This window comes from Rhinatrema bivittatum, chromosome 3, assembly GCF_901001135.1.
Source record: "Rhinatrema bivittatum chromosome 3, aRhiBiv1.1, whole genome shotgun sequence".
Taxonomy (NCBI): Eukaryota; Metazoa; Chordata; class Amphibia; order Gymnophiona; family Rhinatrematidae; genus Rhinatrema; species Rhinatrema bivittatum.
The window spans coordinates 292913886-292941164 of NC_042617.1; the positions used below are offsets into that span (position 1 = coordinate 292913886).

At 45.1% G+C, this 27279-nt stretch overlaps 1 protein-coding gene across 1 annotated transcript; it reads right to left on the minus strand.

Annotated features, from left to right (window-relative positions):
* Nucleotides 1-1302: 1302 nt before the first annotated feature.
* On the minus strand, nt 1303-15696 carry LOC115088756 (glucagon-like). Its single transcript, XM_029596990.1, has 4 exons — nt 15596-15696; nt 15125-15277; nt 14314-14382; nt 1303-1840 (listed from the first exon to the last, which is right to left on the minus strand). Exons 1-4 carry the CDS (start codon nt 15694-15696, stop codon nt 1831-1833), a joined length of 333 nt encoding a protein of 110 aa, XP_029452850.1. The 3' UTR covers nt 1303-1830.
* Between the last annotated feature and the right edge of the window lie 11583 nt (nt 15697-27279).

Here is a 27279-nt window from a genome sequence, read left to right on the forward strand (position 1 = left end):
ATCATTCACTTCTCTTTTACAATTAAGGCACATCGGAGAACCCCTGGCAACAGCTTTTTATCAGTTCTGGCAATGGGAGAGCATTTGGATTTTCAGATTCTCACTATGCTCTGCCCCTGCAGCTGATAGTGCTAAAAGCACAGGAGCTCCCCTCAAGCCTCCATTCCGCAGCTGGAGGCATTTCAAGAAATCCACACAAAACATCTGGCACATTCCAAAAGAAAAAATTTCCAGAGGTTTCACAAACACTTTAATCTCTGAGCCTTCCTGTGAGGCTGCAAACCAGTGATCAGAGACAGCAGCAAGTTATAATTATGTCCTTTATCCAGGTAGTAGTAATCAATTAGTGTTTTCTCAGTTGCAATCCTGGATTGAAAACACACGATCTGGACAAAATTGTTAGGAATTTGTACGGGGCTGTTAAATGTGCAACGACCCAAAAGGATTTCAATGTGCCTCACCATTCAGAATCACTTAGTTGTTTTCTTACATGTGTGCACATGCTCATTAGTCCCCCTGCTCCTTTTGCCTTCCAGTTCAATCAGAATCTACCCCAGCAGAGCTGTGGCTCTAGGAGCCTTCGTTTGCACCTACCTAGGAGATTTTTTTCTCCAGTTTTATTATTTGTCCTCATCTTTATCTCCCAGCCAGTGCAGTGGCGGTGTTGTAGCTCAAGGATTCACACCTTGACTGCCTCTGGCACCCAGTAGACGTGTAACCCTAAGCCTAGATGTGCCTGTTGCACACAACTCCCTCCCTGAAGTTGTGAATGTTGCCTCTGCAGTGCCACTCTCAGCTCCTCCAGAGACCATGATCCAGGCCTGAAAATCAACTACAGGTCTCCAGTATGGCAGCAAAGGCCAAACTGCTGCTGGGGTTTTAGGAAAATTCCACTTTTTTATCAAATGATAAGCAACCAAAACTTTTAACCTTTTTTCATATGAGCTAAAAAAAAAAAAAAAAGCATTGTTATATAATTAAATCCTGTATGAAGGCTAGTTGCAGGAACTACAGTCAGTGTGTACAGTAACAGTACGGCTAAATTAGAGCAGATCCACTCTGGAACAACTAAACAAGGTAATATATGGGAGAGGCTCAGTATAAACAAGTATGCTATTACTAATGAATTTTATTAAATACCAGGTTCATGCCACAAGTGATGAAAAGGGTAACAGGATACTTCATTTGTAACAGTCAGTCACATTTATGGCAGTCATGCAGTTATAGCAGTTCAAACTGATTAAATCCATGCCAGCAAGGATGACCAGCCCTGGTCCTCAAGGGTAAATGAAAATACAAAATTAACCATGTTAGGCATCTGGACATGCTGTTGATACCAGACTTCCACTACACTGACATTTTGGAAAGACAGGATCGGGCAACTCCAGTCCAGAATTTCAGGCTCACCAAGGCTTCTAATTTGACCCCCATTCCTATTCTATTCTACAAAAAAAAAGTATTCATTTCTGAGACTGCCATCCTGTGCTGGGTTTCTGCAATAGTCAAAGGAGGTGGGAGTTGCTGATAATCTTGGGATAAAGTAACAACACTGTTGATCATTTCTGCCAGTGTCTCACAAATCCATTCTTTGAGAGCTTCCTGACAGGTCTGGTTTTCAGAGCATGTGCATTAAACTAGTGCTTAGGCCAGACATATGCAAATCATTCTCATAAATATTAATTGAAGATATCTTGAAAACCAGACCTGTTGGTGATTCTCATTGACTAGATTTGAGAAGGATTATGTTAGAAGAGTGGACAGGAAATGTCATCGCACTGGTCATTCCAAAAAACAGCTCTGCAAGGTCTCTTATTCAGTCTACTTCATTGATTAATTGTACCTGTAAAACAAGGAACAGCAGAGAAGAAATATTGGCAAATATAATTTTTAGATAGAGTTGCAGTTCAGCAAAATCCGGATATTTTTTTTTCTCAATAATATGAGAAAAACATTAAGACATAAAAGAAAGGAGACCTGAGAATAAATGCAAAAGAGGAAATAACAACAGAGCTGAGAAACAGGTCCATTGATTTTCTGAATATTTTGTAGCACCTCTCAGGTAATACAGGAAAACCTCCTGCCTTTTTGCTGCCCCCCCCCCCCCCCCTTTGTATTTTCATTTGGTCTCTGTCTTGAGCCCACCAAAAACAGCCCAGCTCCTTCCAGCAACTTAAACTTTAAAAACTGTCACCCCCCCCCCACCACCACCTCCGGGACTTCTCCCCCTCCCCCGGAAACCTTGGCCAGTGCAAGAGTATTAGGTGCCCTAAGCAAACCTTATACCCTTGCATCCCACCCCCACCCTCTCCACACACACAGTTACAAATATGCATTCATAATAGATTTTACATGAAAAAGAAGATTCAAAGTACAGTCTTCTGAGATTAAAAAAAAATAAAAAATCAGCATGAATGTTATATCTACATGCACAGCTGCCAACCAGAAAACCCTACGGAGGAAAAAAAAGACACTTAGAACCCATATGGTATTAGGACTACCGCAATACGTGTTGGGTGTGGGCTTGACCCTCAGAAAGCTATGCGTGAATTACAATTAAAATATAATAAGCCTGCCATACCAAAACAGCACTAACTGCCAGCACTTAAAAAGTAAGGACCCTATCAATGAGAAGGTAGCACTGCAAGTATTACACTAGGCCCTAAAACACCAATACACCTCCTATTAAGAAAAAAGTACAAACTAAGGTGCTATAGATCATAAAATGCTAGCACAATACCTCTCCTTGCCTACACATGCAGAACATGGGCAGATCCCTCACCAAATACAGAAAAAAGAAACCATAAAGTATAAATAGAAACATGGAGGCAAAAACTGAATTGAAACCCACAAATCAGACTCTGTATGCTGTGCAACAATGGAAAAACAGCCATCACCAATCCTCAGCCATTAAACAATAAAATCAAGAAATATAATAAATGCATAAATCATAATAGTATAAACATACTAATAAAAAGAATTTTTCAAAACAGCTGATGAATGGAAGATCCAATAATTAAAAACTCATATAAAATTTGTTTTAAATTGCCCAAATACCAATAAAATATTTCAAAACAGCAGACACATGAAATAATATCCAAAAATTAAAACTAATAAGGATAAGGATTCATGCTCTCCATACCTGGGAATTTTTTGAATTTCCAGTCACCTTGGTATTGTAGATTAGTGGGAAAGGGAAGTACAAGCTTTCTCTTCCCTCTCTCCTAGATATAGATATATATCTATACATACACACAAACAAACATATGTTCCCTTTCGGGCACACTCTACTTTTCCCATACACACATGCTCCCTCTTACATACACATACACACACAAGATCTCTCTCACATCTACATGCTCAGACACATACATATGCTCACACACACAGCCTCTCTGTCACACACCCTCCCTCTCACACACACATGCTCAGATACACACATAAAGAGAAGTGGCAGGTGTGGACTCCCACCCTTTCAGAGACCACCTTATGCTTGGATACCACAACCTTTCCTGATATAAACTGCAGAATTCATTGCTCAAAAAGAACCATTGAGATCTCTTACTCCATCAACCCTAGAGCTTGGTCTCTTTACTGGTCTCAATTCTCCCTTTCAGAAACACATGCTCAGACATGGACACACACAGACACTTACCCTCTCTCACACACATGATCCCTGTCACACCCACATGCTCAGACACACACCCACACACGTGCATGCTCCCTTTCACACACATTTACTCAGACACATGCAGACACATGCTCAGACTCGTACACAGGTTCCCTCTTTGCTCATACACACACATATTGGCTCCCTCTCTCACATACACACCAAGGACTCTCCTGGCAGCCACGGGTCCTCCTCTTCTTCACTTCTGCCATGTGGGAGCTTGGCTATCACTTCGCAGCCTTTTTTTCTTCTGGCTGCTTGGCAGGTTGAGACCACTGTACAGCCTCGCAGCTCCTTGCTCTTAGCCGCACGGAAGATTGGGAGCACGGGGTGATCCCACAGCTCCTTCCGCTCAGCCGTGTGCAGGTTGGGAGCACTGGGCAGCCCACAGCTCCTTCCACTCATCCACGCGGTGGTTGGGAGCACAGGGTGATCATGCAGCTCCTTCTGCTCAGTCGCGTGGCAGGTTGGGAGCACTGGGTGGCCCGCAGCTCCTTCCACTCAGCCATGTGGCAGGTTGGGAACCACCGCACGGCAGTGGCCTCGTCCTGTGTTTGGCCTCCTGGTGGGGTCTGGAGGTGGCGGCCTGAGCCACATTGTCTTCATCTTGGGGCTGACTGTGGCCCCCAGGTCGCCTCCCCCTTCAGGCCACTGCCCTGTGCAAGTGCACAGTTTGCACAGTGGGTTGCGCCGGCCCTGCCTGCTGCTAAGGGAGAGAGGTGTGCTGTAACAGAAGAAACCCCACCTGCACCTATGATAGAGGGGCAGAATGAGGGATGAGGGTTTTTTTTGAATAGCACTGGGAGAGAGAAATCCTGTGCCTCAAATCCATGGGTCCCAGTTTCCTCACTGCCCCCACACACACACACACACACTTTTCCCTATAGTATGAGTTATCACCCACACCATATGCAATCACCACAACAAAGGAAACAGTTGATCATTTTACCAACAACTTGTAAGAAAAGAACGGAAATACTTGACAAAGTAAAAAACATAACAGATAACCATGCTACTTGAATGCAAAATTATGGCAGTTGGTACTCAAACAAAACAGAAAAAGCAATAGGCCCAGCTGAGGATTACATTAAATTATACAAGCACAAGAACCGTTTTAGCACTGAGTACCCAGGAATCTTATACCCCAATTGACTGTTCCCAGTCACTATTTATGGGTATGCACACCAAAACAAAACCCGCTGGGGCCCTTTTAAAGTTAATATCCAGGCAGAGGGTAAAGCATCCAACGCATACTGCAGTGCTTGAAGCCTCTCTCCCCCTGGATTGCTTAAATCATTAACTTCCCACAACCAAGGGCGAGCTTTCGACACTCTAAACTAGGGGATGAGCAAACTGGTGGGCCCTCGACAATCCTAAAGGGGGTCCACTGGCTGCCCAATCGAGGAAGGAAAAAATGGCTATGCTGTCGAGTCTCGGCGATGTGGAGGTACTGTAAGCTCTAGAGGGAGGAAGCAACAAGAATGCTGTCGTATCACTGCAACTCAGCCATAAGTCTCTTTCAGTGGGCCAGGTGGAAGAGCTGCTTGTGCTGTGGCAGAACCAGACATGGGAGCAGCCACTGCCATGTTCCATAACCCAGGGGAATCCGCCACTCTCAGACCTCAGCCCGGGAGCAGTTCCTGCTGCTGCCGCCGGGTCCCTAATCTGGGAGCGAGATTACAGCTGTTGCCTGCAGGGAGGGAAAGATGGTGAGGAAGGCCAGGGGAAGGGGGAAAGAAGCCAGAGATAATGAGGAGGTGGGGAAGAGAGAATTAAGGCAAAAAGTGTAACAACAACAACAACAACAACAAAAAAAAGCAAATAAAAACATGAGAAAATAAAAAAGATTAGTAAACAAAGAATAATTACTGAAAACAGGAAAGAAGCAAAAATAAAGTTAGGCAGGGTAGGATGGAGTTTTTCTTAGCTCTTAAAACATTTAGGGGTAGATTTGTGCGCACTACACTTGTGCACCTTGCGCGTGCCGAGCCCAAGGAGGAGCCCCGATGGCTTTCCCCGTTCCCTCCAAGGCCGCTCCGAAATCGGAACTTTTCTTCCGCTCCCCCCCACCTTTCCCTCCCTTCCCCTATCTAACCCACCCCCCAGCCCTACCTAAATCCCCCCCCCCCTTGTTTTACTTATTTAAGCCTGCCTCTGGCAGGCATATCTTGCGCGCGCTGGCCAGCTGCCGGCGCGACATCCCCCGGCACTGCCGCTGTGCCGGAGGCTTCGGTCCCGCCTCCGGAATGGCGCCATGCCCACGACCCCTCCCCTTTCCCACCCCTTTTTCAAAGCCCGGGGACATACGCACGTCCTGGGGCTTGCGCACGCTGCCGAGCCTATGCAAAATAGGCTCGGCAGCGCGCGCAGGAACAGGTTTTCGGGGTTACGCGCGTAATCCTTTGAAAATCTACCCCTTAGGCTGTCACCTAAGTTTTTAAAAAACTTTGCCATCTCTTACCACTGTGGTACGTGGGCCGTGTTGCCTGGGTGTAGTTTGGAGCACAGGTCTTTGTTTGTCTGATGGGCTTTGGTTTGTCTGTGTGTGATGTGGTCTGTCTGCCTTTGTCTCGCTCTGTATCCGGGTGGGGTGAGTCTGCCTGTGTTTAGGGGTGTTGTGTCTATGCCTCTGTCTGTGCCTGGGGATTTTGTGTCTATGCCTCTCTCTCAGGCCGATTCGGTAACGTGCGCTCAGCTGAGCGCACTGTTTTACCCACGGTTGGACACGCGTATTGGACATGCATCTGCCTCGCCTTATACAATAAGGGTTTAGAGCATCTAAAACATGCATCCAACTCCTCCCCGAAGCTAATAGCGCTCGTCACATGCAAATGAATGTTGATGAAGCTATTAGTTATTCGCCTGGGATACAAAAAAAAATGTGTACCTGATCCGCACATTTTATACTCAGAAATTAGTACCTGTCCAAGGGCAGGCCTTAATTTCTGAGCAGCCCAAAAAAGTGCACAGAAAAGCAGAAAATACTACTTTTCTGTACATCCTAAGTCAGAGGAACCAAAAGGTTAAATAAAAATGTGCCGGAGGGTCAGGTTAGGAAAACCAACGCTCAGTTTTATGAATGTCCATTTTCCTAACCCGTGGCTGTAACAGGTTAGGAAAACAGACGCTCGCAAAATTGAGTGTACGTTTTCCAAACCTGCTGACAGCCACCTCTCCTGGGCTTCTGCTGCTAAGGAGGCGCTAATGTCCCTAGCAACTCCTTTTTAGTGCGACCCCTCATTTAAATACTGTAACGCATGCGTTAGGAAAGCGGGCACTGAACACTTAGCGCCCGTTTTCCCACAAACTTCTCTCTGTGTCTGTCTTCTGTATTCCATCCATTCCAGGTGATTTACTACTCTTCAGTTTGTCAATCAGGCCTACCACATCTTCTAGGTTCACCATGATTTGATTCAGTCCATCTGAATCATTACCCATGAAAACCTTCTCCATTACGGGTACCTCCCCAACATCCTCTTCAGTAAACACCGAAGCAAAGAAATCATTTAATCTTTCCGCGATGGCCTTATCTTCTCTAAGTGATGATGATCTGTGATGACGGTGACGTCCTGTTCATATATAAAAGATTTTGTCTTTTTAAGGGCTCACAATAAGACCAGGCATTCTTTGACAACAGCAGCATAGGCCACCTCTATTTGCAGGAGCTTCTGTCTCAGATATGGAGTATTCTTCTCCTTTGCTGTCCACTTGACTGAGAATACCATAAGTTGAGGCATCTGTACCCCAAATCTTTGGTTATAGTTTGGTCCAACCAATACTAGAACAGTTGCTAATGCAGTCTTTGTAGTGGATAAGACTGCTTTGCATTCTTGTGAACAGGAAAGATGCAGGGTAGCCTCTTTTTAGTCATGTCAGTCAGCCTATTGTGCTGCACTAGGTACAAACATTCAGTAATATCCTTTTGTCTCTAAAAAAAAAAAAAAACAACCCACTAAAACTTGTTTCTTTTTCACAGGGGAGGGTCAGTTCTGCATTGCCTCTACTTTAGCTGGTTTAGGCTTTAACTGTCCACATCCCAGTCTATGTTCTAAGTAGACTTCTGTTATTTCCACCTGGCATTTGCTGAGTTTGATAGGCCTGCCTCCTGGATCTGTGCAATACCCCAGCTAAATTTGTCAGGTGGTCATCCCAGGTCTTGCTGTACAAAACGATATTATCTAGATATCTCTAGCATGTTTTTGGAGTCTGTCTAGCAGTCAGTTTACTAGGTGCTAGAATGTACTGGGGTATTTTTAATTTTAAAAGGCGTGACAGTAAATTCATACAGGCTGAAAGGGTAGTAAATGCAGATCGTTTCTGAGCAGCAGTCAACAAAAGAATCTGTAAATATTCATGACTAAGATCATAGTGATCAGATACTGGGCTTCAGTTCCATCATCCAGGGCACTGGATATTAGGGATGTGAATCGTGTGATCGATCGTCTTAACGATCAATTTTGGCTGGGGGGGGGGGGAATCTGATCGTCATGGTTTTTTTGGTTAAAAAATCATTTTATCGGGGGAGGGCGGGAAAACCGGCACACCAAAACAACCCTAAAACCCACCCCGACCCTTTAAAACAAATCCCCCACCCTCCCGAACCCCCCCAAAATGTTTTAAATTACCTGGGGTCTAGTGTGGGGGGGGGGGGTGTCCCGGCACGATCTCCCACTCTCGGGCCACGGCTGTGTTAATAGAAATGGCGCCGGTGGCCCTTTGCCCTTACCATGTGACAGGATACTAGGGGTGTGCATTCGTTTTGAACTTAAATGGAAAACGCAACTTTTTTTTTTTTTTAACTTAAAAAAAAGATGAGGCTTAAACGATCGGATTTCCAACTTATTCAACATAGCTATGTTGAATACGTTGGAAATCGCGATTGTTGATCTAAATAAAAATTTAAACCCCTCACCCTCCTTAATCCCCCCCCAAGACTTACCAAAGCTGGCCAAAAGTTCCGTGAGGGTCCGGGAGCGGACGCGTGGGGAATCACGTGACGTCTGCGTCACGTCGGAGTGACACGGCGTCACGTGATTCCCCTTGGGTTCGCTCCCAGACCCCTCGTTGGGCCCAAAAGGCACTTTTGGCCAGCTTGGGGGGGTCAGGAGGCCCCCCCCAAGCTAGCCAAAAGTGCCTTTTGGGCCCAACGAGGGGTCCGGGAGCGAACCCGAGGGGAATCACGTGACGCCGCGTCACTCCGACGTGACGCCGACGTCACGTGCTCCTTGCAAAGGAGTTCAGGAATGGCGTCCTGACCCCGCTGGACCACCAGGGAGTTTTGGTAAGTCTTGGGGGGGGGGGGGGGGGGGATTAAGGCGGGTGAGGGGTTTAAATTTTTATTTGCACATATGGACATAGACTCAATTTATGGAATTCTCCATATGTCCATATTGACCGCAAATGGGACCCCCTTTCGACTTATGGACTTATGAACTTAAACTTTTGGTCTGCACATCCCTACAGGATACCCAATCCTGGCAAATTATTCATATATCACAAACCAATTAACAACTAATAAATATATTGTGACATCAATCCCATTTTTCAATCTTTATTGGTAAAAATTTTATAAAACACATCCCACATTTAATCCATAATACCCCACACAATAGATATTTTTATTTTAAAAACTATTTCATCATACCCATACACAACCCATACACTCTACATACCATTCATACAAATCTCACTAATCCTTATATACTTCAATTATCAAAGATTCAAGTTAAACATCAAAGACAAATCTTTTCACAACACTTAACCAAATTTAGATACAATCTGTTTTATAAGCAGAAAGAGTCGCATTACACATTGAGTCATGCGTTACAAGAAACGTCAATCCTCTTAATCCTTCTTTATCTTCTCTCCTCTTAATCCTTCTTTATCTTCTCTCTACATGTTTCGCCTTCCCTCAGGCTTCTTCAGGAGAGTTTTTCAACAATCTCCCACTGCTCATGTATCCAACATCTATCCACAGGGCTTTCTGCACGTCCCAAAAAACTTTCTCAGATGTACAGCTCAACACATCCCCGACTCTTACTTCATAACGTCTCAATAGTTCAAATTCATGGAACACCTCATCTCACATTTGTTTAAACTTTTCAACGGATTCCGTTGATTCACTCGATGGCGGCGTTTTCTCTGACATAAGGTGGTGGCGTTTTTTCGCCCAAGATTGAAAAGTTTAAAAATAGTACCTTCTGGTACTAGCTGTGGTCAAGGTACGGTCATGCTTGAGCCAGTGTTCACAAGCCCAGTTACGTAGGTCTGATTCACAGTTACTGAGGTGCTGTAATGTTGTGGAACCTCAACAACTTCCTTGCTTGATGGGACACCAGTAACTCTGCATGTTGCTGGGACTGCATGGGCCCTTTGCATGGGATCTGGGCCACCCATAAATTATGCCAGTTTTAGTGCAGAAGTTAGAATGCTTTTTGGTGCAGACATGAGGCTGTCAGGGCAATTTACCTTGAAATGTCTTGAGCAGTGTCAACAGGGGTGCTCATGCTTAAAGTCCTTAGGTTTCTGAGGAAAACTGGAGGATTTGCTGAATCAACCTGAGGTCACAGGAACATTAAACTTAGGATCTTGGCTAGTCCTACATCCCTGTTCTTGCAGATATCAATGGCTTCTCTTGGCCAGCCAGGGACAATAAACCATAAAGGGGTAATATTTAGCTGCTATACAGCTGAGCTAGTTAGCCGAATAAACCTATCTGGCAAACTTAACCAGAATACTCAGCAGCATGGCTGTGCCATTGAATAAATCCAACTAGCTATCTAAAAGTTAGCCAGATAAGTTTATCCAGCTAACTTTAGGACAGGACTCCTGGGCAACCAGAATATCAAAGTTAGCCAGATAACTTATCTGGCCTGCTCAGCTCCTCCCAATTATGTCTTCGCCCTGCCCACCATATAGTTAGCTAACTATTGAGCCAGATAAGTAGTTATCTGACTAATTGTTGGACACTGATCCTGGGCAGATATTCAGCCACTGCCACCTTAGCTGGATAAGTCAACACTGAATAAAGACCACGATGTTGGCAAGCTCAATTGCTTCCTCTGAAGTATGGGGCTGATTATCTTGGACATACTCCCATACCTCTAGATGGCATTTTTGTAAATCTGCTCCAGGACCATCACAACAGTCTTCCAGGGATTTAACCCCATCCACAATCAGCCATTGGTTTTGCTGGTATTTTTGTTGTGGTTTCAGCTGCTATGCAGTCTCCCCTCCACCAAGGGACCTCGAATAGCATGCCCTCCAGCCTGGCCAAGCTCCTCCCTCCTACCTGCATCACACCAGACTCCAGCCCTACATAACCCTGCCTTGTCATCCCAAGATACTTCTCCATTGCGTCACCCTTGGCTCCTTGCCCTAGCCACTCTTGCCTTGCAGCCTCCCCAGGCCTATTCTTGCCTTGCTTTATGGCTTCCGGGCATTCTGACATCCGCCTTGCCTTGCCTTGTCTCATGGCCTCTGGGCCTTCTGACCTTTTTTTTTTACCTTGCCCTGTGGCCACTGGGCCTTCTGACCCTTGCCTTGACTTCTGCCTTTTGAGCTTTCTTGCCCGTTGCCCTGCTTTCTGGCCTATCTAGGCCTCTCCTTATTCTGCCCCTCGGGGCTTTCCTGCATTGCTGCCTTCGGGCTTTATGTTCCATGGTCTGTGTTATCCTTGTCTCAGCCTGTCCTGTCATGCCTTATTCTGTTCCTGTCCAAGCCCGAGTTCCAGCCTTACTTGCATGCTGTTCCAGTCCAAGCCTTGGTTCCACCCTTACCTGTATTCTGTTCTAGTCCAAGCCTTGCATCCGCCTTACCAACATGTCCAGGCCTTGTTCCAGCTTTTCCAGGCTATCCAAATCTCGCTCCACCTTTACCCAACTATCCAAGACTTGCTCCAGCCATACCAGACTACCCAAGCCTTGCTGCAGCCTTGCCCTGCCAGCCCGCACCACTCCGGGGGTGGGGTTCTCTATGCTTCACCCGCCATAACATTTTAGTTAGATCACAAACTCACTATGGGTATCATCTGCCTTCTTCTGCAAATTCCAGAACTTGGTTCTGTAAATATCAGGCACAAAAGCATAATAGTTCAGCTAGGCCTTACAACGCTCCTCAAACTGGGAGAATGTCTCCATGACCTGTTCCTGGAATGCCTCATGTGCTCTCCCAGTAGGCTTTCCTCCCAAATATTATAGCGGATCCTTCTCTGGAATCTCATTCAGACAGCAGATTTTCTCAAAGGCAGTTAGTAACCCATCAATGTAACCTTGAATGATGGGAATTATAAAGCTAAGTGAATTGGGCAGATGGGCAGACTAGATAGCCCATACGGTTTTTTTCTAATATCATGTTTCTATGAGTATCATCAGAATGAGCTTAAACAAGTTGGATCCTATCCAGACTGTAGAGATATTCTCTGTCTTCTGCACAGATGATTAGCTAGAGCAGGGCTCCCTAAACTAAGGCCCAAGGGCCCGATGCATCTCTGGGCTGGCAGCACAGCAGAAGGAGCTTGATCTAGCCCACAGCAGCAGGAGCACATTCCACCACTACTGCCAGATCAGATACTTGAAGATGGAAGTAGCAGCACATATGGGCAGAGAATGCTGGTGCAAGGCCACCACTGATTGGCTGCATAATGTATTGCTGGTGCTAGTGTTGCTTGCACAGGTAGAGTCACTTGGTCTGAAGACATGGAGAGAGGCTGCAGCACAGTCATAGGTTTTCAACTGCTGCTGTAGAAGGCAGTTCAGGCCCTAGGGAGGAAGGCACTGGAGGTACTGAGCCAGGTAAAAATGGTGTTTCCTGGTGCTCTCACTCTTTGGAGCTGTGGGGGAGGGGGCATGGATATCACCCTGAAGGTTTCAGGCTTTGGAGGTGCAGAGTGAAGAAATCCACATTATTATAACCCAGATACATTATCCCTCCCTAGATTAGGATCTCCAGAGGGGGTTGTTTTGTTCCTACCTTGAGTCTGGCATGTTGCAAGATAGGGAAGTGAGATAAGGAGGAAATGCGGGATGGGGTGGAGGAAAGGTAAAGGAAGCAAGAGTACATGGGGGCTATGAGTGAGAGAGAATGCAGTACACCTATACAAATACTCCATCCCACCATGAGGCTAATCTAACTCGACCAACCAAACTTGAATGTTCACTGTACTCTATAGCTGGAGATTGCAAAGTCCATTCTAAATCACTCAGCAGATGGTGACCCTCTTCAACCACTGGAAAAGAATGATCCCACTTCAACCACTGGAAAAGAAAGTCTGCCTTGTAATACCTAAGTGTTAGCCCTTACACCCACTCAGGGATAACCCTGTGGTCACTCAGAAGGTTCTGCTAAACACTGTTAAGGCCCTATCTGCACTTGCCCAGGTGCCCTTATACTGACAACTTCCCACCTGCCAACTGGTTCCCTACTTGCTTCTGGGCAAGAATCCTGCCCTTCAAGCTAGCCCTTGATGGTTTCTATGGACACTGAAAATGCCACAAAAACCTGGAGTTACATAGTTCCTAGAAATGTACCTACAGACCAAATATTTAAAAAAATTCTGGGATCACCAGTCAGTCACAAAGACAGAGCTAAAAATCGGAAAAGTTTATAGAAAATAAGAACAATGAGAAAAAGATTTAATCTGCAAGCAGCTAATAGTTAAAATAACAAGGATTCAATATTTATCACTAACTAGACAAGTTTCACTGTACTTAGTGCCTGGGGAGGATAAAGTTAGGCTGTCCTCACAAGAAGATGTAAACCTGGTTCCACTGTGAACTTCTAGTGAATTCTGGGCTAGATCTGTGTGAGCTGTGTCTGAAGGACCAATCAGGGCCTAAAGCAATGGATTTTTGACCAGTGACACTGCAGCATGTTACAATCTTACAAATCCCTAAGGATTTTGGGGAAACATGCTGTTCAAGCCTCCTAATCATGCAGACATTCCAAGTCTCATTTTTTTATTACAGTGTTGTAAGGGTCAGAACAATCTACAGACTATCTTAAAGGAAAGGAGTTCTTTCTGGGAATAAAAATATCCACAGTGCTCTAACATGTTACCCTACAATGTTCTAAATATTTCACCAAAGAAACACAAATGGAGCAACCCCTTTGAACATATGGCCCAACTTGGCACTTATGACCTCTACAGAAAATATTAAGCAGCACACACAAACAGCACACATAAAGAATCTGCTCTGCACATAGCAGGCTTTTTGTTTTCTGCAAGGGAGCCTCTGTGGTAGATATATAGGGTAATTTAAAGATTATATGTTAGAATTAAATTAATTGTGTTGATTCCTAAAGTCATATCAGCACCACTCAGTGACCCCATTCCTGGAGGAGACTTTAAGTTAGGATAGTTTTGTGATAACTTCATCCTGATGCATTTTGGTACTTCCAATGCTGATTTCACATGGAGGAAACCTGGACTAGAAAAACCACTATGCGTTGGGACGTAAGTTAAAAAAAACCAAACAAACCAGGACTGGCTTAAAGTCTCTCTCTTAGGAAACCAGATCACTGGCCAGCTCTGATATGTTGTCGCTTACAGCTGCATATTATGGCATTCAGCATAACCTCATCCTATAGCAGCAGACGATCTGATCCTGGATTCCATTGACCAGTATAAAATTAGATTCATGCCTTACCTAAATATTGAGAAATCAGAAGGGAAGGGTAGAACCTTGGGTTCTTCTTTAATAGAGCGCTTTGTGGCACTAGACAAAGAAGAGAACATTGCTGCTTACAATGAAGGGAGACGCGGGTTACTGTTTGTTGTTACTGTGCTGCAGTATTTGCTCTGTTCTGTATGCCGTCCAGCGGCACAGAAAAGAAACTGCTCAAGCATCACCCTCATATCTCCTCCGTTTGGCTAAAGCAGAAGCTCTAAAACAGAATCACTTGCTCGGAGATCTATCTACATCTCTGTAGTATAGATAGTTATTTTTATCATACCTGAAGGCATCTATGGTCAACATGTCAGTAAATTAGCATACAGATTAACATACATTTAAACACTCAATGCTATACTTTTAAAAAGGACAAATATTAAATGACTCTTAAAATCAGAAAAATGCTCTTTCTTAAGATTCCGAGCACTAGAGAGAGACAGAGAGAGTGAGAGACTTCAAACACCTAAATTCCTCTTTCTGGGAAGGAAATGTCAAGACTTGACCTCTGCTTATTAGGGGTGTGAATAGAAAACAAAAACTTTCATTTCATTTTGCTTTTCTTTTACTATTCATTTTGTTTCTGCCTTTTAACCCACACTAAAACATCAACATTAAATGGTGTTTTGTTTTTTTTTTTGGAGGGGGGGGGGTGCTTGTGTCATTTCAGATGATAAAAGAGACAAAACGAAACAGCAAATGTCGTCTTGATTTCCCTGGCATTTAAAGACAACGATATATCCCTACCGCTTATCTGTCACATCGCTTGCAAACAATCTGAGACTTGTACCTGAACCTCTTTGTGTTCATGAGCCACTGGACAAAGTCCTTGGCCTTCATCCTGTCCAGGTGCCTGGTCAAATCGCTGGTGAATGTGCCCTCTGAGTGCCGCTTGGTGCTAGAGGGGAAGCGTTGGCCACTCTTGGGTTCGTACGCTTGACATCTAGTATGAAGCATGATAAAATATATTTATATGTGCGCAGCCCTCAGAATGGGACATGGCACTCCAGAGAGACTACAAGCTGTTGAGTGCTTTAAAAAATGCATTTATTTAATATAATAGGTTTTCAAAAAGGGATCAGAGCTGTAGGAAATGTTAATGGTAAATGAGTCTTAGCATAGTACATTCACAGTTTGCTTTTAATTCCTCCATTATCATGGCTTTATCTCCGTTTACTCTCTTAGCGCCCTGATGTACTCCTCAGTACAAATTTAATCTCTGTACCCTTCCATGAACAGTAGAAATATTTATTTATCTTACCTGATCTCATCTGACGACTCCTTTGCTACTATCTGCAAGGTGCTCTGAGCCAAAACCAAAATGACTATTCCAGCTAAGTTCAGCCGCTGCATGTTTTTCATCTGGCCTTCTGCATAGGAGAGATAAGGGAGCAGATATTCAAAACTGAATGTTTAAGTAAGTTAAGCCGGATAAGACTTATCCAGCTAACTTACAAGAGATATTCAGCAATATGGCTAAGGTGCTGAATATCCCTGAATAAATCTTTAGTTAACCAGATAAGTTTGAATATTGCTGCTTATCCGGCCACAAATTATCCAGCCAACCACTTAGCCAGATAAGTAGTTATCAGGCTAAGTTGTGGCCGCTGAACAGAATCGGATATTCGGCCGCCGTCATTTAGCCAGGTAAGTCTGTACGTTCCCAGCGCAGTAGCGCTGAATATCAGTCTCTGAAATGTGGAGCTTTTAGAAGAGCTCTTGGATGCATTTGTATATAAAAATGTAAATCATTTCCTTGACCTAAAGTGATTGCTGGGGTAGAGCAATCCAAAAGTTGGCAACATTGAGATCAAAGCATCAATGGATTCCTCAAAGTATCAAGCTTCTCATTTCCTGGCTCATTTCCACCCCAGCTTTCTTTTGACTCCTATTCTTAGGTTTCATTTTTTATTTATTTTTTGCCATTAATACATTTTCTTCCATATGTCATACCTTTTTTTTCAATGCCATGGTGTGCACTTTTCATTGTGTTGCACACCTTTGTTTGAAGAGAGGCTACGCAGCTTAGGACTCTTCAGCTTGGAAAAGAGACGGCTGAGCAGGGACATAATAGAAGTGTATAAAATTGTGAGTGGGTTGGAACAGATAAGTGAAGGACATTTATTTACCCTTTCAAATAATATTAAAACAAGGGGACATTCCATGAAGCTAATCACCAGCAGATTCAAAACAAATCACGGAAAGTACTCTTTCACTCAGTGCTCTATCAAGCTATGGAATCTGTTGCCAGAGGATGTGGTCAAGTTGATGTTGCGACCGCGTGTACTCACTTCCTGCACTGCTCTCCTGCCCTCCCCGGGGCTGCTCACGGCTTGGGCCAGCTTTCACCGCTGCGTCCCCCGGGACTCCTCATGGCGAACTGGACACCGCCGCCACCCTCCTTGACTTTCGGCCTTCCTAGGCGCGCATGCACGCGCCACCGGGCCCTTCTTTGAAGCATCATCGGCGGGAACCTCGGGGCCTCTTCGGTTGATGACATCATCAGACCGGTGTACTTAAGATCCACCTTTGCCCTCAGCTAGCCGACTTGGCAACAAATTCCGTAATTCTTCGACTGCTGCCTATGTGTTCCTGAGACTACGCTTCGTGCCTTGGACTTGGACCCTGCCTGATACCTGCTCCACGGGGGGCCAGTGCACGCATTGGGGACTCGCTCTCCTCGCCTACCCCGCTCCTCGGGCTGGCTCTGTGTCTCCTGGTTTCCCGTTCCTTGGGACCACCTCTGGGACATCTCAGCTACCCGTGAGTTCTTCAGTGGGGGTTGCGCCTGCAATATGAACAAGACTATCCATGCCTCCCACTCCTCGGGACCGTGCTTACGTTTTACATTGACTACCAGAGCTTCCCCACTCCTCGGGGTAGTGCCCTAAGGCTTCTTTGGGACTTGCATGCTTCCCCGCTTCTCGGGGCGGTGCTACGTCATCACCAGAGGCTCAGCTCGGGCTTCCCTGCCCTGTGGGTTGGTCTACGGCATTACATCATCAACCTACGCTGTGCAGTTCCTGACCCCTGTGATAGAGGCTAGTAGTATAGCTGAGTTTAAGGTTTCTGGAGGACAGGCCCATAAGCAATTATTAGCCAGAAAAACCTGGGTGTCTCCCCTTCCTACTTCTGGGAGTGAGCAGTAGGAAATGCCCCTTTCTATTAGGACAGGGGTCAGGAACCTTTTTGGCTGAGAGAGCCATGAACGCCACATATTTTAAAATGTAATTCCATGAGAGCCATACAATATGTTTAAAACTAAATACAAGTAAATGTGTGCATTTTATGTAAGATCACACTTTTAAAGTACAATAAGTCTCTGAAAATATTACACCAGGCCTTAAGACACCAATACATCTCCTATTAGGAAAACGGACCAAGTCAGGCTGCTATAGAGTCCTACACAGAAACTACACGCCAGCAGAAAACCTCACCTGAATCACGTGCTGTCCCTCACCTAACATAGAATAAAGAGACCAAAACGCATAACAAGAAGCATACAGACAAAAACTGAATTGGAAACTGCAACAAGCCAGAGTCTCTGTATGCAGTGTAACAAAGGAAAAAAGAAACATCACCCATCCTTATAAAACAAATCAAGAAATATAAAATCATCAGCAGTAAAACTGTACTAACAAAAAGAACATATTCCGAAACAGCTGATGAGTGGAATATCCAATAATTAAAAACTCATATAAAACATTTCCAGATACCAACAAAATATTTCAAAATAGCAGACACAAAGACCCAGTAATGAAAAATAATAAGGATACAAAAATGTTTTTGCTCTGCATACCTGGGAACGTTTGATATCCAGGTGTCCTGAGATTGTTCTGAATTAGCAGGAGGCGGGGTGGTTTGCTTGGAACTTTCTCCTCTCTCAGTCACATACCAGCGCTCTCTCACACTGGCTCTCAATGACACACCTATACACACATGCTCTCAGTACTCACATATACACATGTTTTTTCTCTCTCACTTATATAGGCTCTTAATTACACATTTACACACATGCTGTCTAACTTTTCACGCTTACACACACGCACAGGCTTTCAATCACATAAACACATGCCGACTTTTTCTCTCACACACAGACTCTCATTCACATGCTTACAAACATGTCCTCTCTTTCTCTCATTTACACACAGGCTCTCAATCACATACTCACATGCTCCCTCACCTAAATCAGCTCTCAATCACACACAGACACACATGGTCTCTCTCTCTCATTTAAACACAGGCTCTCAATCATATACTCACATGCTCCCTCACCTAAATCAGCTCTCAATCACACACAGACACACATGATCTCTCTCTTACTTATACACACAGGCTCTTAATCATACATACACATGATTTCTCTCACACACAAAGGATCTCAATCATACACACATACTCTTTCACACAAACAGGTTTTCAATCACAAACTTACACATACAGGTTCCCAATGGTAAACTTACATTCATGCTCTCTCTCTCACAGGCAGGCTCTCAATCACAGACATACTCTCTTTCACATATACAGGCTCTCAATCACATTCACTCTCTCTCCCCCACCCCCACCCCGGGAACTCGCGGCAGCAGCAGCCTCCTCCCAACGCTAACCTCCTTCATTTTCAGCCCTCGCGGAGGAGGAGTCCCATCGGCCGCGGTTGAAGCTCTTCATTTTCCTCCGAGCCGTGCTGCAGTCTTCTTTTCATCGGACCGACGCAGACCACACTAGCGTGGCCTCTTCTTGCCGTGCATGCACCCGATGCTCTCCACTTCCTCTTCCGGGCCGCAGGGGGGGCGGGAAGAAGAGAGCATGCCGGTGCCGCCGACTCTAGCTATTCTGCCGCGTTCCGCCCGGGCTGACAGCATTTTAAGCCCGGGCGGAGGAGGACCGGGGAGCAGCTGGGTCAGCGGGGGACTGGAAAGTGTGGCGACACTTGTCTGCGAGCCAGATGCAGCCCTCAAAAGAGCCATATCTGGCTCGCGAGCCATGGGTTCCCGACCCCTGTATTAGGATCTGCCGAGGTTCTTCCAAGTGACCTAGACTAGCTCAATGGTCCACTGATCTGTCTTGGCATGGCACCTCTTATAGTTATATGGAAGGCTTCCAAGAAGGCTGTGGTAAGCTGCATGGACCATCCCACGTTAGAATCTTAACATCCACAAGCAGTGCATATTTTGAAGAATAGCTTCACTAGTTTTGGGGGGCTGTTTGGCTTATTACGAAAGCTTAGGAGGGGGCCTGGGTGCTGGGATCAGTAGGGAACCTGTACATGCCTAGGGCTAGCAAAAATCTAAATCCATCGCTGAGCATGGCCTACAAGCAGAGGGGGTGGAGGCCAACAATGCAACACAATTTAAGATAGAGGGCAGTGGTGGAAGCAGGGTTGAAAGCCTGGTTAAAAGATATGGGAGGGAGCTGGTGTTGGTTTAAGGACGGGAAATTATAATGTTCATCTATCCAAAGTGGTAAAGAATCAGATAAGAAACATTTCAACTGGGCAGGCTAGGTGGACCAATTTGTCATCTACTATGTTTCTGTGCGTTACTGTGTAAAGGATATAAACGTTTTGGCAACAAAATCATTTTGCACAATGTACACTTGCCATACACAGAGAGTGCTAGACCATACTCACTCCTCCAGGTTTTCTACTTTTCTCCAAAATAATTATTAACTCATTTTATACAATGTATTCATGACAAGTCCCGAGCAATCAACAAACCAAGCTAATTGATGTAATTTTCTGCTCTTGGCTTGAAACCTGTTTAACGCTTCAGATGTTCAAAAACTAATCTGTAGCAGGAAATTTTCCAAATAAATGGACATACTCCATTATATCATCCAGATATTACTCTGAATTTGCCACCAACAAACAAAAGTATATCAAATGCAAAAAGGCTCAATTTAAATTTGAAATATCACGCTTTAACCACCTGATACTTATATAAAAGATATGAATTTAATAGTTAGTGGCTCTAGAATTAAAATAAACACTCATGAAAGTGGGCACCTGATTAATCAATAGGTTGTGAAACAATTCCATCCAGTAAAATATGAATATTGGTGCAGTAATTTAATCTACTTTCATTCCTAGAGCCCATGCCACGTTATGAAAAGTGGGTTTGTTTTTTTTTTTTGCATCTAAGCTAATCAGTAAGGATTTATGAACTTCTTCCTGCAGATTGTTGAAAATTACACGCCAACACGTAAAATCTCCAGGTGCCCTGCTGCTGCTGCTGCTGCTGCTACTGTGGTTTCAGAGACTGGATGACATCTGATTGGCCTGCTTGGATCCATCAGAAGCCTCCTCACTTTCTTCTTTCCCCACGGGCCACTCGAAGGTCTCCTCACTTTCTCCTACCCCAGCGGACCACTTGGAGGCCTTCTCCCTTTCACCTGCCCCCCCGGTGGGTGATTTAGAAGTTTCTTCCCTTTCTCCTGCCCACATGCAGGAAGAGGGGAGGAAACTTGTGATTGTCCCCTGCTGGCAGGAAGAAAGAGGAAGTTGCTGATTGGCCTCAGGGGCAGGAGGAAGTTGAGAGTCCCTTTGGTTGAGGGCAGAAGATGAAGAAGCTGTGGCTGTAAGAAGGAATCCCATTGGCTGCAGGGGCCCTAAGGAGGAAGCTGCTGTCACTGGTGGGGTCGGGGTGGGGAGAGATAGTGAGTGAGTGTAGGGGGGAAAGAGTGTATGTAAGGGGAGCATATGTGGGCTGTGTATATGTAAGTGAGTATATATGTGCAGGGAGGAAGTGTATGTGAGTAGGCGTATGTGTGTGTGTGTGAGTGTATGTAAGTGAGCGTGTGAGGGGGATGAATGAGGAATGTGAGGGAGCAGGAGTGTGAAAATGAGCTTGTATGAGCAATGGGACCTAATATTATTGTTATCTAATATCATTGATATATTGTTACTTTAAAACCTAGGCTATGTTATTTAATATTTCTGTTCCAAGTTATTATATTGTTTAAAACTCAGTTCCCTGTAAAGCCCTGGTACCCTACTGTTATGTTCCATGTAAACCGATGTGATGTTACCAACAAATGTCGGTCTATAAAAATGTTAAATAACTAAATAAATAAGTATGTGTGTGAGAGAGTGTGTATGTATGAAAGAGAAAAAGGCTGTGTGCATACCACCTACCTGCCTTCTCAGGGCACGCCCCCCCTCTGCTGCTAATCAATGAAAATTTCAGTGTGTCTGTAAATCAAAAATTCCCAGGTATGCCCCTCATTGCTCCACTAACATTATCAGCAAGTGAGTATTTGTGGCCCTTAACTTATGGACAAATGTATTATTAAAAGAAGAAATTTGAGAACAAAATTACTCCGTACTCCATACTCATGATAACAGCAAGGTAACCAATAACAAAATGGCACCAGAAGTGAAAAAGAGTGACTCAAACAAAATAGTTGTAATGGTGTTGGTGTAAGTGTGATGTCAACAAGAAATCTCTGCAAAAAAAGACACTTGGAACCGATATGGTATTAGGCCTATTGTGATGTGTGTTGGGTGTGGGCTTGACCCTCTGAAAGCCCGAATACACTAATACACTTCCTATTAGGAGAATGCCTCACCTCAGTCACACATGCAGAACATAAACAGAACCTCACTCAATTCAGAACAGAACAACCATAAAGTAGAAATACAAACTCGCAGACAAAAGCTGAACTGGAAACCACAAGAAGCCAAACACTCTATGCAGAGCAACAATGAAAAACAGAACCATCACCATTCCTGTTGCGACTGTCACTGCCCGACGTCTCCACTCCACCCTCCTTACCTCCTCGGCGACTCCCTCTTGTTCAAGTGGAAGGTTGGCTGCCACGGCGTCATTCTGCCGACTCCCTCCAGCGACCCCGGAGCGGCTCGACACTGCAATCCACCATGATTCACAAGAGCATAAGGGCGTACGCGCAGCCCCGACTGATGTACCAGCAGTGGCGCGAACCTCAGGGGCGTCCCCCTGAGATGATGTCATCCATACCGGATATATAAGGTCTCAGAAATCGCTAACTAATCGAGGTAACAAGGACCAGTTTCGCACTCTCCTAGCTACTCTGCCTCCTCGGACTTACCAGGGGTACCCGCTCCTCGGGGGCCTCGCTCTCTCTTTGTTTTTTCAGGTCACAGTCAGGAACCGGTACTCGCTCCTCAAGGGCCCATGGTCCCAACTGGTTGTTGAATACTTATTCTGCCTGGAAGTCATCGCTGTCTTCTACACCAGTGAGTTACCTTCTCTCTCTCAGAGCTTTCCCTGGAACCAGGTACTCGCTCCTCGAGGGCTTAACTCATTCCAACACCTGGACTACTTCTAGAGACTATTGTGTGAGTGTTACCATATAGGTTCTATACCTGAACTGCATATCCTGCCTACTCACTATATTCAGTTTCTCTACAGCTCAGTTATCCAGGATCATTGTTCCAGTACCTGAGGGATTACAGCCCTGCTGGGCACTTCCAGCTCACTACTGCCACCTCTGGTGGCTCAATATACTGTTTAATAAAAGAACTAGTGTGTGTCTGTCTCCATACTCTGAGCCTGACCGGTGGTCCCTCTCAGGATCTTCCCCCGGGGGCGTGGTCATCTGCCATCAGCCCAAGGATCCACCCACAACTACCTCAAACACCAACAATTCCTCAAACATCAAACAATAAAATCAAGAAATAAAATAAATACATAATCATAATATTATAAACATACTAATAATATTTCAAAAAAAGCGGATGAATAAAAGATCAAATAATTAAAAACTCATATACAAGTTTTTTTTTATAATTCACAGTTTATTTGTTTTTTCAAAAAGTATTCATAAATCATACTTTACACTTTTACATGAAAGAGAAAACACAATGAAATACATCTTTACAAATAATCACATAAGCAAATCAATATTTATGTTTTTCAATGAAGAAATATAAGAGAAGAAGAGGACCTAGAATTAAATGGGAGTACAATAATAACTAATCAAAGAAATAACTGGCTTAACGATTATGTGGGATTTTACTTTAATGATTACCATGGGTAGCCTGTCCTAAAACAGTAACAATATTCCTCGTATTCAAGAAAGATTTAAGTTGTTCTACTGCTGTAAATGCAAAGCTTTCCACTTTTCCTTGAATAAGACACCTACAAGGGTATCTTAATACATATGAGTAGCCCAAAGCTATTACTTGCAGTCTTAAATTAATAAATTCCTTTCTTCTTAATTGGGTGGGCCTGGCAAAGTCTGGGAAAATCTTAACCAATTGGCCATAGAAATTTTCTGTTGAATTTTGAAAATAAGCCCTCATCACATTACTAATATCTCTTTCTACTACAAAGGATACCAAAAATGTTCCCCTGTCCAATATCTCTACCGCCGAGCTCTCTATAAACTGTGTGAGGTTATCTAGCACTCCCAATTGATTCCCTCTGATTTTCCTATCAAATTTAGTCAGGAAATAGGCTTTATTCACTATAGGCAACTTGGATTCTTCAAATTCTCAAGGAAAAACTTCTTTAATGTGCTTTGGGAATCTTCCCCCAAAGCACGTGGAAAATTTAAGAATCTCAAGTTCAGATGTCTAGTAAAATTTTCCAGAGATTCCAGTCCCTTGGGCTGGAATCCAGTATCTTTAATCAGTTTAATATTGACCAACTGGACTTGTGCTGTTTTTTGCTCCACTTCAGACATCCTTTTTCCAAGTTCATTAAACTGCCCATCCACCTTAAGATTCAAGGACTGCACATCAGCTTCAACTTTCTTGTATTTGCTCTCAGAATCTTTAACAAACTGACCACTGCTGGCCATCAGGTCCCATAATAAGTCCACTATAGCCGGTTTAGGGGGGGATTTGAAACTCACCCCTTTCCCGATCAAACAATGACCCTGGGCTCTCCACCGTCTGAACCTCCATTATCCTCTTTCTTTCCTCAATCGGGTCCACAGGAGACAAAGAAGGCTCCAGGTCTTCCAACCCCGTCGAAGCTGCCGCTCCCAGCAAGCTAGAGGAAAGTCTTGAGGGCAGCACTTGTGCTCCATCTTGGCGTCCCCCTCCCGTCGGATGGGTGATGTCATCACTGTGCGCTTCATGCTGGAGGTTCACCCAAGTCGCGGGCGCCGGTGGAGGTCGGTAATCCAGGGGGACTGAGGGTGATTTCCCCTTGCAGTGTTGGAGCTCCCTCTCCAAGCGCTGAAGCGGGGAGTTCATCCCCCTGTTTTAACCACCATAGCAGTCGCAAAGTCGGTAATCCACTTTTGGACATCAGGCACAGCAGGTTCGAGGGGAAAAGCCCGCTTTGCCCTTTCTTTTTGCCGGCATCTCAAGCGAGGTAAGAAACAAACAGGAGCGGCTTTCCTCACAGCTGCTCACGCCGCCATCTTGGCCCCTCATGAAATGCTTATCATACAAGTTTTTTTTAAATGTCTCAAACACCAATAAAATATTTCAAAACAGCAGACACAGCATTTAACACCTGAAAAATAAAACTATAAAGGATTTTAAAAATTCATGCTCTCCATACCTGAGAACTTTTGATTTTAGGTCCCCCTGAGATTGTTCTGGAATAGTGGGAGTGGGATGCACAAACTTTCTCCTCTCTCTCTTATATATACACATACTCATAAACTCATACACACATACGCTCTCTCTCAGACAAACCCGCAGGTATCTCCAGATCTTCTTTGCTTGGGATCTACCAGCTGCTGGTGGATTGGAATCAACCTGCAAACCCCACCCCCCCTCCCCCACCACCATTTGTTTCTCTCTCTCACACACACACAAACACACACCCCAGACACGCTCCCATTTACATGCACACACCCCAGGCAGGCTCACATTCACATCCACCCATTTCCCAGGCAGACTTCCATTTTCACACACACCCTGCTCATCCCAGGAAGGCCCTCATGCATGCATGTGCGCACACATACACAGACCCATCCCAGGCAGGCTCCCATTCACATACACACACCAATCCCAGGCAGCCTCCCAAACACACACATACTCATCTAAGGTAGCCTCCCATACATATTCACACACACACACACACACACCCATCCCAGGCAGGCTCCCATTCATATACACACACATACCCATCCCAGGCAGGCTCCCATTCACACACACATACGCGCACCAATCCCAGGCAGCCTCTCATTCACACACACACCAATCCCAGGCAGCCTCTCATTCACACACACATACACACACCAATCCCAGGCAGCCTCCCATTCACACACACATACACTCACACTCATCCAAGGTAGCCTCACACACACACACACACTCATCCAAGGTAGCCTCCCATACACACACACCCATCCCAGGCAGCCTCCCATACACACACATACACACACTCATACTAGGCAGCCTCCCATACACACACACACACACACACACTCATCCTAGGCAGCCTCCCATACACACACACACACACACACGCACACACACAAACACACACACACCCATCCAGGCAGGCTCCCATTCACACACACATACACCAATCCCAGGCAGCCTCCCATTCACACACACATACACACACCAATCCCAGGCAGCCTCTCATTCACACACACATACACACACACTCATCCAAGGTAGCCTCACACACACACACACACACACTCATCCAAGGTAGCCTCCCATACACACATACCCATCCCAGGCAGCCTCCCATACACACACACACACACACACACACACACACACTCATCTTAGGCAGCCTCCCATACACACATACATACACCCATTCCATGCAGCCTCCCATACACACACACACACACACACACACACACACACACATCCCAGGCAGCCTCCCATACGCACACACACACATCCCAGGCAGCCTCCCATATACACTCACACACACACCCCAGGCAGCCTCCCATACACACACACACATCATAGGCAATCTCCCATTCACACACCCACTCATTCCAGTTAGCCTCCCATTCACACATACAGACCAAGCCGTCAGGGTCCATGGGTCATTCCTCTTCTGCTGCTGCTGCCAGCCTGTTCCATTGTAGAGAAAAGCCATTCTGAAGCTCCTCTTTCTGTGCTAGAATTTCTTGTATTCTCATCTCGCAAGAATACAGGAAGTTCTAGCATGGCGAATGTTCAATACCACGGAGCCAGCACAGGAGCAGGAGCTGAAGGATGGACTTTCTCTGCTGTGGCCTCCTGCTTCTGCTACCTGGTGGGATCGGGTCCATCGGCGGCAACACGAGCCTCCTTCTGCTGTTGATGGGATTGGTTCCACTGGCAGCAGCATAGGCCTCTCTCTGCTCCCGATGTCACCCCACAAGGTGTGCCACCCTGTGCAATTGCACGTTTTTCACACCCAGTGGCGCCAGGCCTGCTCACTCAGCTGCCTCTAGAGTAGGAGCTGCAAAATGGTATTCCCTCTAGCTGGTTATCATCTATAGGGATTAGTGACATCTAGTGGCAAACCCATGGAGGTGCCACATCAAGATGGTACAGAATGTGCATGTTGAGTACTAATTATAATATTTAAAATTATGATGTCAAATAGATCTGAAATTTCATATTTTGTAGTTCCTTCAGAACCCTAGGATGCATACCATCCAGTCCAGGTGATTTGCTATGCTTTAGTTTGTCAATCTGGCCTACTACATCTTCCAGGTTCACAGTGATTTGGTTCAGTTCATCTGACTCATCACCCTTGAAAACTATCTCTGGAACTGGTATCTCCCCAACATTCTCATTAGTAAACAAAGAAGCAAAGAATTCATTTAGTCTTTCTGCAATGGCCTTATCTTCCCTAAGAGCCCATTTAACCCCCGGTCATCTAACAGTCCAACCGACTCCCTCTTGCTTCAGATATATTTAAAAAACAGAAGCACTGGAATTTTGTCTCTGTTCGCTGGAGTAGGGTAGTGGAGAGAAGCAGTGAATAGGGCAACTTTTGTCTCCGTCTCACGCCAGTGCACTGCAGTCTAGTCTTGATAGCAGCC